This window comes from Leptodactylus fuscus, chromosome 6, assembly GCF_031893055.1.
Source record: "Leptodactylus fuscus isolate aLepFus1 chromosome 6, aLepFus1.hap2, whole genome shotgun sequence".
Lineage (NCBI taxonomy): Eukaryota > Metazoa > Chordata > Amphibia > Anura > Leptodactylidae > Leptodactylus > Leptodactylus fuscus.
The window spans coordinates 83,708,991-83,721,637 of record NC_134270.1 but is presented as its reverse complement, the minus strand read 5'-3'; the positions used below and the strand labels follow the sequence as shown (position 1 = coordinate 83,721,637).

The window sequence follows — 12,647 nt, the reverse complement described above, 5'->3', positions numbered from 1 at the left end:
GCCTCGGCTTATATTAGAGTATATACGGTAATCTACCTGACTTTTTTTTTTTTTTTTTTTTTTTTAAAGTTTTAAGTAAAGTATACGTACAATTGTCTCCTGATTTGCTCTTGTTTCCCAATGGTGGTTGCTTGGCGCTGTCCCTCCTTCAGACGAAACATACGTTGCAGTTTGGCCAGCTCACTGTCCGCTATAAAACAAATGGACAAGTTACCATATAAGTGGATCTATATTGCAGAAATACTTATTCTGTGTTTCTTCCCTGCTTCAAACATGCCAGTAAATAATACTTTCCAGAATAATGAAGACCTTGTCTGACAACTTCAATATTTCTATATATTTTACAATACTACTTTGAGAGATCAGTACTGGGATCAGAGCCACTGGCTTCAAGCACATGTGGACTCTTAAGTATCGCTGACTAATCAATTTTGGCTAGACCAGTGGGCCATGATGCCTGCCCAAGTCTATTTGGTGCTGACTGAAGTTATAGACCCAGCCTGTTTGCCATTGTTCTTCAGCTTTAAATTTCTGTTTTTTCATAGGCTTTGATTTAATTCATTCAGAAGGAGCCACTAAGAGTTCAGGAAATGGGGGTCTAGGCTTGTACCCAGAACAAGATAGCTCTTTCCTAATGAAATCAGAGCAGGGGCCCAGCTCCACTGCAGTTCTTGCCTATATGTCTAAAGTAGGACATACGCAGAAGTGGAGCCATAGTATTCTATGGAATCATACTGTTACGCCATGTGGCTTTGCAATCTGTGGGAAACAAAATCATTAAATGCACTACAGCATGCCAAATTTTAGCAAGTAGTCCCTATGAAGAAATACTGCACTTCTAAAGGAGAATACAGAGATGCATACACCTTGTGTGATAAATTAAAAATAAAATAAACAAAAAAAAAAAAAAATCAACTGAATGGAAAAAAACATTTTAACTCCTTTTTGCCATTACATCTAGTATGCTGTATGGCTGCATAGAATATAAACCGTCACTACGTCTAGTATGCTGTACGGCTGCATACAGTATAACCCGGCACTACGTCTAGTATGCTGTATGGCTGCATATCATATAAACCAGCACTTTATCGTCTGCAATTCTGTTCCCATATTTATCTTTGGGTGAAAGGTTCATCTGTGCCAGAACAATGAAGGAGTGAAATGTTTGCATAGCACTATTATCTTAAATTGCAAGCTAGCTTTCCTGGAGTACTTTTATGGGGATTTTATTTATTTTAGGAGGCGAGAACAGCAACTTACCTGGGCCTGGAGCCAAGCCTTCTGATGGAAAACCTACACTTTGCGTTGTTTATAATTTTTGACAGAATTTTTGGTTCCTTTTAGGGAATGAAAGAAGCAGCATATCCCAGCATGAAAACTAAACAACTTGTCATATTATAATTTTACTAATTCAACAATTTGTAAGACTTCCAATCCAATTATCTGCTAGCACTAAAAATAAGATTTCCTAAGCTTTGCCAACATAGAAATGGAAACTATTGGCACAGCAGAAGTGAGTAGTTCACTGTACTGTAGTAATGAGTACAAATCTGAGAGGGCTCTCTAGGTTTCATAAAGAACTCCCATACTGTACCCTACCTGCCTCCTGTAGCTATATGAGTGAATCCACAGCTAGGTCTATAGGAACACCACTTCTCTCCTCCACTGATTCCCCCACATCACATTAATTATAGCTAAGGCTATGGAGTCTGCAGGCCAAACCACCGACTCTGACTTTATTTTTCCACAGACCCACTTTGACTCCTGAACCGACTCTGACTCCAAATGACTGACAGCCACGGTCAGTCAGAAACCGTTAAGATCCTCTAAATAGTTAAAAAAGCTAGTGACTGACTTCCTATGAAAGTAAATATGGAGCAACGTGTCTAATTTATTATAAATTTAAAAATTATAAAATTTAAAACCAACTGTTCATTTTGCCTTTTTTAGCAACTCAACACATTGATTAAAGGTACAAATCAATATGATTTATTGTCACTGCAGACTCCCTTACAGAGCTAACGCTGAACTAGACCAGACATATCACCACTATATAACCCTGTATGCCAGTTTTAGACCCTGGACAAAATTAAAAAATGGGGCCCCAACTGCCGATATGCCACCAACACCATCATATTTCCAGTGGAAGCCCCCTTAATAACTCCCCCTTTCTGCCTCCAATACAGTAACAACCACCCCCTATTATGCCCACACACAATTCAAATAACCAGCTTTGTACTGTCTAAAAGATTTCTGCACCCCCTCATCAGTTATTATAGCACCTCCTTATAAAGAATAGTCCCTGCTTATAAACAGTGCCCCATATCAGTAATAGCCTCCTCATAAATAATAGTTCACATATAAAATAATAGTATGATCCACCAAAAGGAATAGCTATAAATTACGGTTAAAACATAACCTTTAATAAATATGCATTAATACCAAACAAGAAAAACACACAGGAAGAAAATATATGTTCCATTCTATGCTGTGTAACAGTAGATAATAACACAGGCACGGCAGCCTCCAGAAAATAAAAGCAACACACACTCACCAGTTAGATGACATCGGGTGTGGTAACCATGCACAGTAGGAGGTTGCTAGTAGTAACAGAAACTGATACGCAAGTCAGATATTTCAAGGAAAAAGAGTGGCCATAGGGTAAAGAGGTTAAGGAAATTATCAGTCACACCACTAAAGGGTAATAATTGCTATTTAACCCTAGAAGCATTCCCGCATGCAAACTATGGTTTATTTTCGAGTCGGGTATTTATTGCGCATGCGTGGGCTTTCGATATAGACGCGCGCGCTTTCCGACTTGTATATATAATGCACGCAGGGCGGACGGCACTCTGTCAGATACCTGGGCATATGTGGTTGTTTCCTAACACTCTAGAACACCACTAACCGTTTTTTTTTTTCTATGACGGCTCCTTTCAATATTGGCTCTTAACCTTGTCTTCTCCCCCCCAGCACCATATGGGATATTAGGTTTGAAGTATGAGTAGTATGTGAATGGTGTGGTATGACTATTTGCCTGTACAGGGTTGGTCGATTTCTGAGCATTCTTCAGCCATTAACGTCTGATGATTCAGGATTTTGTATCTGATTTTCCTGATGAAACATACATGCCGGGTGGCATGCTCTATGTTTTTAATTAAGAGTGGTTTCATTCAGTATTTCTTAGGGTGGCCCTAACTAGCTAGAGAGAGGTTCCAGTCAGACCATTTGCCATTAGGGGAATGGTTCTGAGTCAGGCTTCTAGGGTTAAACAGCAATTATTACCCTTTAGTGGTGTGACTGATAATTTTCTTAACCTCTTTACCCTATGGCCACTCTTTTTCCTTGAAATATCTGACTTGTGTACCAGTTTCTGTTACTACTAGCAACCTCCTACTGTGCATTGTTACCACACCCGATGTCATCTAACTGGTGAGTGTGTGTTGCTTTTATTTTCTGGAGGCTGCCGTGCCTGTGTTATTATCTACTGTTACACAGCATAGAGTGGAACATATATTTTCTTCCTGTGTGTTTTTCTTGTTTGGTATTAATGCATATTTATCAAAGGTTATGTTTTAACCGTAATTTATATCTATTCCTTTTGGTGGATCATATATATGGTTGAATAGATTGTCAATAACTATTGGAACCAATTTGGATAGTTATAAAATAATAGTGCAAATGATCAATATTAGCCCTATTATAAATAATAGCCCTCTTAACAATAATACCCGCTTATAAATAATAGCCCTTTTCTAAATAATAGTTCGCTCTTATAAATAACCCTTTTAACAATAAACTCCTTAAAGTTTATAAATAAGAGACCATACTATAATACTCATCCATATAATGCCCACTTATTATAGGCCTATTATAAATAATATATCACGCCTGATCTATAATAATTTCCTGCTATAGTAGCCCCTTTATAAATAGTTCCTCCCTTATACATAACAGCCCTCTTATAACAATCCACCTTATATACACTGCTCAAAAAAATAAAGGGAACACTTAAGCAACACAATGTAACTCCAAGCAACACTGACAATTAATTTCACATGCTGTTGGGCAAATGGAATAGGCAACAGATGGAAATTATGGGCAATTATCGAGACATACTCAATAAAGGAGTGGTTCTGCAGGGACCACATCTCAGTGCCAATGCTTTCTGGCTGATGTTTTGGTGACTTTTGAATATTGGTTGTGCTTTCACACTCGTGGTAGCATGAGACGGACTCTACAACCCACACAAGTGGCTCAGGTAGTGTAGCTCATCCAGGATGGCACATCAATGCAAGCTGTGACAAGAAGGTTTGCTGTGTCTGTCAACATAGTGCCCAGAGACTGGAGGTGCTACCAAAAACAGGCCAGTACACCAGGAGATGTGGAGGGGAGCATAGGACGGCAACAGCCCAGCAACAGGACCGCTACCTCCGCCTTTGTGCAAGGAGGAACAGTAGGAGCACTGCCAGAGCCCTACAAAATGACCTCCAGCAGGCCACAATTGTGCATGTGTCTGTACAAATGGGTAGAAACCGACTCCATGAGGATGGTATGCGGGCCCAATGTCTACAGATGGGGATGCTCACAGCCCAACACCATGCAGGACGCTTGGCATTTGCCACAGAACACCAGGATTGGCAACTTCGCCACTGGCACCCTGTGCTCTTCACAGATGAAAGCAGGTTCACACTGAGCACATGTGACAGACGTGATAGAGTCTGGAGAAGCCGTGGAGAGCGATCTGCTGCCTGCAACATCCTTCAGCATGACCCATTTGGCAGTGGGTCAGTAATGGTGTGGGGTGACATTTCTTTAGAGGTTCTCACAGCCTTCCATGTGCACGGCAGAGGTAGCCTGACTGTCATTAGGTGCCGAGATGAGATCCTCAGACCCCTTGTGAGACCATATGCTGGTGCCTTTGGCACTGGGTTCCTCCTAAAGCAGGACAATGCCAGACCTTGTGTGGCTGGAGTGTGTCAGCAGTTCCTGCAAGATGAAGGCATTGAAGCTATGGACTGGACCGCCTGCTCCCCAGACATGAATCCGATTGGGCACATCTGGGACATCATGTCTCGCTCCATCCACCAGTGTTACGTTGCACCACGGACTGTCCAGGAGGTGGCAGATGCTTTAGCCTAGGTCTTGAAGGAGATCCCTTAGGAGACCATCCGCAACCTCATCAGGAGCATGCCCAGGCATTGTAGGGAGGTCATACAGGAACGAGGAGGCCACACACATTACTGAGCCTCATTCTGACATGTTTTAAGGACATTACATCAAAGTTGGATCAGACTATAGTGTGTTTTTCCACTTTAATTTGTGGGGTGACTGCAAATCCAGGCCTCCATTGGTTAATAAATTTGTTTTCCATTGATTTTTGTGTGATTTTTGTTATCACATTCAATTTTGTACAGAACAAAGTATTCAATGAGAATATTTCATTCATTCAGATCTAGGATGTGTTATTTGAGTGTTTCCTCTATTTTTTTTTTGAGCAGTGTATATTAGTTCCTCTCTTATAATAGCCATCATATATATAATAGCCTCCCCTTGTGATTAACAGTTCCCTGTTTATTTATAACTGACACCTGCTTATATACACTCAGTGGTCAAAAGTCACGGGCACGTGTTCGAGTGCCGGTTGTGTTGGATATGACGCTCAAACAGTGTGACGCGATGAGGCCTATGGCGCTAATGTCGCCAGGATATCTGAGCAGTCTGATGCAGACAGGTATCTCGTGAACATGACAGCAATCGCGAGTTAAGTGACTTTGAACGTGGGATGATAATTGGTCCAAGATGCATGGGGCATAGCATTTTGGAGATTACCTGGGAATTTGGGTTTCTGAAGTCAACAGTGTCTCGGGTAGACCTGCAATATCACAACGTTGACAGCCGTGTAAACAGGCACATGGTCGACCACGAGTGTTTAATGAACAGACGTCATGTCACCTCCACAGAGTCGTACGGGGATCTCGACAGTCTACTGTGGGTCAAATCGTTGCCGATTTGAATGTGGGGAGGCTGAACCCAATTTCCACCAGGACTGTACGCCAAGAACTGCACAGCATAGGCTTCAACAGTCGACGCCTGACCCATGTCTCTTTGCTGATGCCACAACACAGAGCTCAAAGACTGGCATAGGCCCGTGACCATCGTCACTGGACCCTGGAACAGTAGCGGCATGTGGCATGGTCTGATGAATTATGGGTCCAGTTGTACAGAGCCGATGGGCGTGTGAAAGTGTGGCGTATGCCCCATGAAGCCATGGATCCTGCATGCCAACAGGGATATGTCCAGATGGGAGGTGGCTCGGTCATGGTCTGGGCTATGTTTACTCAATTGGGCCCCGTTGTCCGGGTTCAGGGATCAACCGATGCTTGATATGTGCAACTTATGGCAGACCATCTGCACCCCTTTCTGATGTTAGAGTTCCCTGATGGGGATGCTGGGTACCAACAGCACAATGCAACATGTCATCGCTTGTTGGTGGCACGGGACTGGCTTAATAAACATACCAGTGACCTCACGACCCTCGATTAGCCTGCCTGCTCACCCAACCTCAACCCCATAGAGCATTTATGGGATGCTGTGGATACCAGTGTCCACTCCATGGACCCAGCACCAAATACACAGGACCAATTGTGGGCTGCAGTGCAGACTGTGTGGATCAATATCCTTCCAGAACTCTTCCAACACCTCGTGGAGTCCGTGCTTCGTCATCTTGCTGTAGTTATCAGGGCTCGCGGAGGGGCGACCTGCTATTAACAGCGCATCCAGTAACTTTCCCATGACTTTTGACCACTCAGTGTATAACAGTCTCCCCCCCTTATAACAGCCATCCTTATATATAATAGTTCCTCTCCTATAGTAGCCCCCTTATATATAACAGTCCCACCTTTTTAATAATACTCCTTATATATAATAATTCTTCTCATAAAATAGTGCTCCTGATATAAAACAATTCCTCCATTATAAATAGGCCCCTTATATCTAATAGTTCCTCCACTATAAATATTAGCGCCCCCCCCCCCCATAATTGTTTGCCCCCTCAGCAGGTGATCCCTTCCCTTACTAGAAAACAATAAATCTTGTACTAACCTTACCATGTTCCCATGATGAGCAGAGCAGCCGAAGACTCTCCCTGTAGTAATGGCACAGCTGGCGTGATGCAGTGATGTCATCAGGCCACCTGCACCATGCCTGCGAGCTATCGGCGGTCCTCTATGGCATATCAGGGACCTTTTCGTTCCCTGCTCTGTCATAGCATAGAACTGTATCACCATGCATAGCAGCTGTGGAGCTCCCGGGATCCGGAGTTTCAGGCTAAAAGCCTGATACTCCTGATCCCGAGGACCCCTTTGGGGATGGGGCCTTGGGCAATAGCCCAGTTTGCCCCTCCCCTTCCCTAACTCCGGCCCTGTGCAGACCAATGTATCACACGTGTCTAAGAACAGCATAAGGCTCACACTGCATTCAGTTCATTGCATACGTAGGGAAAGTCCATCAGATGTATAAATTACAATTAGAAATTAAAAAGGTTATCCAGGCATAAATGTTATATTTATACATAGGCTAGGGGAGGTGAAATTAAAAAAACAAACAAAAAAAAAAAAAAAAAAAAACCTAATCTTTCCCTGGTGCTCTGTTGTTGTCTTCCAGCAGAAGTCCCTGCCAATCAAAGGCCTCAGTGAAGCGAACATGACGTCACTACATGTGACATCCCGGGGGTCTCTTCATGAGGCTGCTGATTGGCCTCAGTGGTCATGTGAGCGCTGAGGCCAATCAGTGTCCTCCGGGTAGTCACAACCGGCGAGCAGTTTCACTTCAAGAAGACAGCAGATGGGCCGGACCACAATGGGAGGACACTGAAGCACTGGGGACAACCTCTTTAGCTGTGAACTAAACATATGGTAGAAGAATGCGTTTTAGGCATTTGGCTGGTTTACATCTAGATACCTTTTTTTACTGCACTGAACTGTATTCTTGCACTGGCAGCATATACTGCAAGCATATGGATGCAACTGTGTTTTATGGTTTTTACAACCTTTACACTGAACATATTTGGTGACTTACTGAGTAACTGCAATTTTTGCTTTAATATACACTCTGATGAATGAAATGTAAGTGGTATACTGCTGAGTGATACTGATACTGAGAGTAACACATGTTGTTCCAGTTCTAAGTTATGATTATAGAAGTAAATGCACAAATAATATACAACAGGGCACAGAATAAAGAGGCAGATTGATGTTATCCCAGTAACTACATTTTGTAATGGGCACACAATTGCAGACTGGGATAGGGTCCATTTACAATGCTGAATTTCTAGGTTACCTCTTAATGAAGTATGTCTACCCGCTGTCATAGCCTTTATATCTGTAACTGATATCTATAATTTTTCCCAAGATAAATTCATGCATGTCTCATCATTAAAAAGAGGCTCATCCATACTGCCACATGTTTCATAATTATTCAATGTAGTTTATGGAAATATATAAGAGCTAATGATCTAGTAAATGGCACAATACTGTCCGAGAGTATAATGTGAAAAGATAGTAATACCCATTCCTTCTAGGTCCATGTCGCTGTTATCAGACCGAATGCTGGAAGCAGATCTTCTATGAGGCATTCCTATGCAGGTAAAATACAGAAAAGAATACAATTAATAAATGAAATGTTATATATCAGTCAGGGTTTTAGCATCCATCACAGGATGAAAGCAATAACCATACTTTTGGTTTTTTTGTATTTTTTTTTCTGGTTTTCACTATCCATATCCTCTGTCCTTTTGTGAACATGTCTGTTGAATATGTGACTTCATTTTTCATACCAGTTGTATGTGATATCTAGTATATCTTTTAAAATCTTTTATATTCTGAATCCTCTTAACTAAAATAATATACAATAACTAATCTTAATATAATTTACCTGGTGTCAGAGACAAGTCTTGGAAAAGTTTAGCACTTCAATGGATTTCCAGACAAGTGGGCTGTTAATGAGGGTTAACTACCAGCCAGATGTTAGGCCTCTACCAGTAATGGCCTTGCCATAATCCTCCCTGTCTGGGGAAGATGGGCTGTGCCAGGGCCCGTGTTTGTGGAGATATTGGGTACTAGGCCCAGGGTCTCCTAGTGAGGGGCATGTCTAGTATATCTAGTCAGCAGCCATATGAGTAATGATTTGATTTTTTTGCTGTGGAAAGATGAATAAGCTGGTTGTGACCAGTTTTGAAGTGAATCAACTGTGTTGGAGTGACAATTTAATAGAAAGTTAGGTGGTACCAGCCATCTTGACCAAGAGATGGCAATCCCTTGAGCTAAAATGAACCCTGAGATATCACACTGGTTAAATACAGCTGAGGTGAAGTTCACATCTGTGTCAGATGACAGTAGACTTTGATGAAAATTCCACTGAAAATCGGCAGAAAATCCTGCTTTCAGTATAAAAACGGACACCTGGCGGACTCCATTATAGTCTATGGGGTCCATGGATAACCCCTGTTTTTGCAGACGGACACTCTGTTGTTCGGACAAGGAAGATGGAGAGCTCGGCGCAACGCAAGTGTGAACCTAGCCTGAACATAATCTTCTGAACAAAAATACACTATAGATAAGGGTATCTGTAAGTTGTAAATCAGCTATTGCCCAGACCACCAACTATACATCTAACCGAGAGGACTGCTGTGATGGTGAACGCCACTCCTGCACTTTTCTAAAAAGAACATGAGGGAAAACTGTTAGAGGAGTCCTTTCAATTGACAACACTAACTAGAGAGCCCCAGAGCTCCAGGACTCCATCATGAATGTATAGGTGGTGTGCTACAACCTCAAATGTAATTCTGGAATTTCTACAGTCCATGGCCTGCAACTCCTCTGGTTCACTGTTGCTTTTGATAACCAGAACCTTAGCAGAGTCCAATATTAAAATACTGTAACATGGATGTAAATTATCCTATATATGGCCAGTTCTCTGCTGTGTTTGATGGCTGCAAATCTGCTCATAATGTTATATTAGCCACAATAAGCAACACACATTAGGTACATAGATCTCCAGTAACATTTCCTGGCATTGCAGACCCCTTTTTACTAGAATTTATATTTGCATTGTGAATATTTCTATTATTGCTTAAAGAAAATCTAGCATCCATTTATAACTATAGTAACAAATGATTGCATGTCTCGGGCACATCTATCATGACTCCAGATATTATTGTATATCATCTACCTGTATCTTCAGATAGTGCTAGGCCGCTGTGGAATGGATGCAGGGCTTGTGCTGTCCTCAATGCTTGCAGCAGTAGGTCTCAGCTTTGTGTTTCTCATAGACTCATTGTTGTTAGTGACGGTCTCCAGGAAGTTCTTGTTAGTAAGTCTGCTTTCCTATAGCAGGCTGCATCAGGTTACCACACTAACAATGCACACATGAATGTAACCAGGGGAAGTGAGGCCTATGGATTGATGAGACTTCTGCTGCACATGTAATCCGTCTCCTTGTGGACATCACAGTGACCTGCTTTACAGAAATGTATCCGGAACAGCTCTGAACATGACTGGAACATTGTTAACATATGAAAAGACAAGCTGCAAAGCTCAATTATCAGAAAACCAAAGACTGCGCCCCCTATGCATCCTTGTAAATGGGATCTTAACTGCATTTTAATTTGCCTGTGTATCTGTATATAAAGGTGTAGTAACTGCTATATACTGAGGATTACTGATGATGGACCCAGGGGTTCTGGTGATGTTATAACCCCTGGGACATGTGATCCAGTGCAATGTTCACTCCCCTGGATCCCCTGGGTTTTGTTTATACTGCTTGCACACTGTGGTAAATGATGTGATGTTAGCTTTATATTGCAGGTCAGTATGATCACTGTGATACCAAATTGATATAGTTTTTTCATGTTTTAATAATTTTACAAAAATTGTAAATTTTGAAGAGAAAAAATTTGAATCGCCATATTCTGACCTCTAACTTTTTTTAATATTTCAGCTTTGTGAGGTGTCTTTTTGCGGGACAATATGTAGTTTCTATTGCTATCATATATGTATGATGATGTAATCGCTTTTTATTCCTTTTTTTTTGGGAGGCAGTCAATTTATTGAAAAAAAAAAACGGCAGATCAACACTTTTGTTTTTTTATTCCTGCTATGATGTTTACTGTATGGGACAAATGTTTTTATATTTTAATAGTTTGGGCATTTTTGGAGTTAGGGATGCCTAATGTGTTTATATTCACTTTTATTTGTTTATATTTATATGTGATCTAGGGAAAAGGGGTAATTCACACTTTCAGGGGTTTTTTTTGTTTTTTTTTAAGAAATAAAATATATATATATATATATATATATATATATATATATGTGTGTGTGCTGTTACATGTCATGTGTGCCCAGATGAGAGAAGGGCGTGGATTGGTGGAGTGGTGAGTAATAATGTGAAACTCCTCACTCACTTCCCTACAACTTGAGTCCTCTAAATCAAAAGTGATTAGTCGTCTACAGGTCAGAGAGTGTTAGGACAGTAAGCCTGTGCTTTTAGATCTAACTGAGGTTCAAAGGCTGGGTTGGGGGATATTCTTCGCCCACTTCCGTGAATCAGCAGTAGTTTTACCAACCAGGTTGGCAGAACCATGGAGAACCATCTGCAGCCCACCCAGGGGCGTAACAACCGGGGTAGCAGCGGTAGTGGCTGCCACAGGACCCGGGACATTATTAACTCCAGCAGGTAACGGGCCCTATTTACTTACTGATTCTGGCTCCTAAGTAAATAAGGCCGGGGGGGGGGGGGGGGGGCAAATATACTGATCAGATGCCCAGGGGAGGTGAGGGAACATAAAAAAAAAAAAACACTTCTCCTGGGCTCCGGAAGGCTTCAGACCTAGTTGGTGATGTCCCAGATGTCACGTGAGCCGGGGCCTGTGTCGCGATGCAATCCTGGCTCAGTGACATCTCTTCCATCATTGAAGATGGACGACTTCAGCAGGGAGTGCGCCGGAGCCCAGGAGAGGTAAGTAACTGGTTTTTTTTTTTTGTTTTTTTTTATGTCCTCCCCCTGGGTCTCCAAGTATTATACTCCAGAATATAATAACTGTTCAAGGGGGTTCCACAGTGGGGCATAAAAGTATGTGCAGGGGCCACTATGGGGTATAATACTGTACGCAGCAGCCACTATGGGGCATAATACTGTGTGTAGGGGCCACTATGGGGCATAAGGCCGGGTTCACACAGGAGTTTTTTGGACCGGATTTTGATGTGGTGGCCGCCTCAGAATCTGGTCCAAAAAACGGCTAACCGCAACTGGATGCCGGTGCAGTGCATACAGTGCACCGGCATCCAGTCGCGGCATTCCACTCCATATTAGTCCCAAATGAATGGGCCTATTCGGGAGGGAGTATCGCGAGGCGGACGTCCGCAGTTGAATCAGCCGCGAAATCCGCCTGAAGAAAGGGCATCTTGCTTCTTTTTTCCGCATGCGGGAACAAACCGCTTATGGAAAAAGGAAGTGACCGGCTCCCATTGATTTCAAAGGGAGATGTGTTTTGACCGGATTCTGACATAGATTCCGCGTCAAAATCCGGCCCAAAAAACCCAGTGTGAACCCAGCCTCATACTGTGTGCAAGGGCCACTATGGAGCACAA

General features: G+C 42.3%; 1 protein-coding gene across 1 annotated transcript in view; it reads right to left on the bottom strand.

The window, feature by feature from the left end:
- The window catches only part of ODAD1 (outer dynein arm docking complex subunit 1), a 114,463-nt gene extending 104,166 nt beyond the window's left edge, over window positions 1–10,297 (bottom strand). Inside the window, exons 1-3 of the mRNA XM_075276794.1 lie at window positions 10,231–10,297; window positions 8,569–8,637; window positions 91–190 (exon numbers count right to left, since the gene is read on the bottom strand). Of these exons, the coding sequence (XP_075132895.1) occupies window positions 91–190; window positions 8,569–8,635 (167 nt within the window). The 5' untranslated portion in view covers window positions 8,636–8,637; window positions 10,231–10,297. The remainder of the gene's footprint in view (window positions 1–90; window positions 191–8,568; window positions 8,638–10,230) is intronic.
- Between the last annotated feature and the right edge of the window lie 2,350 nt (window positions 10,298–12,647).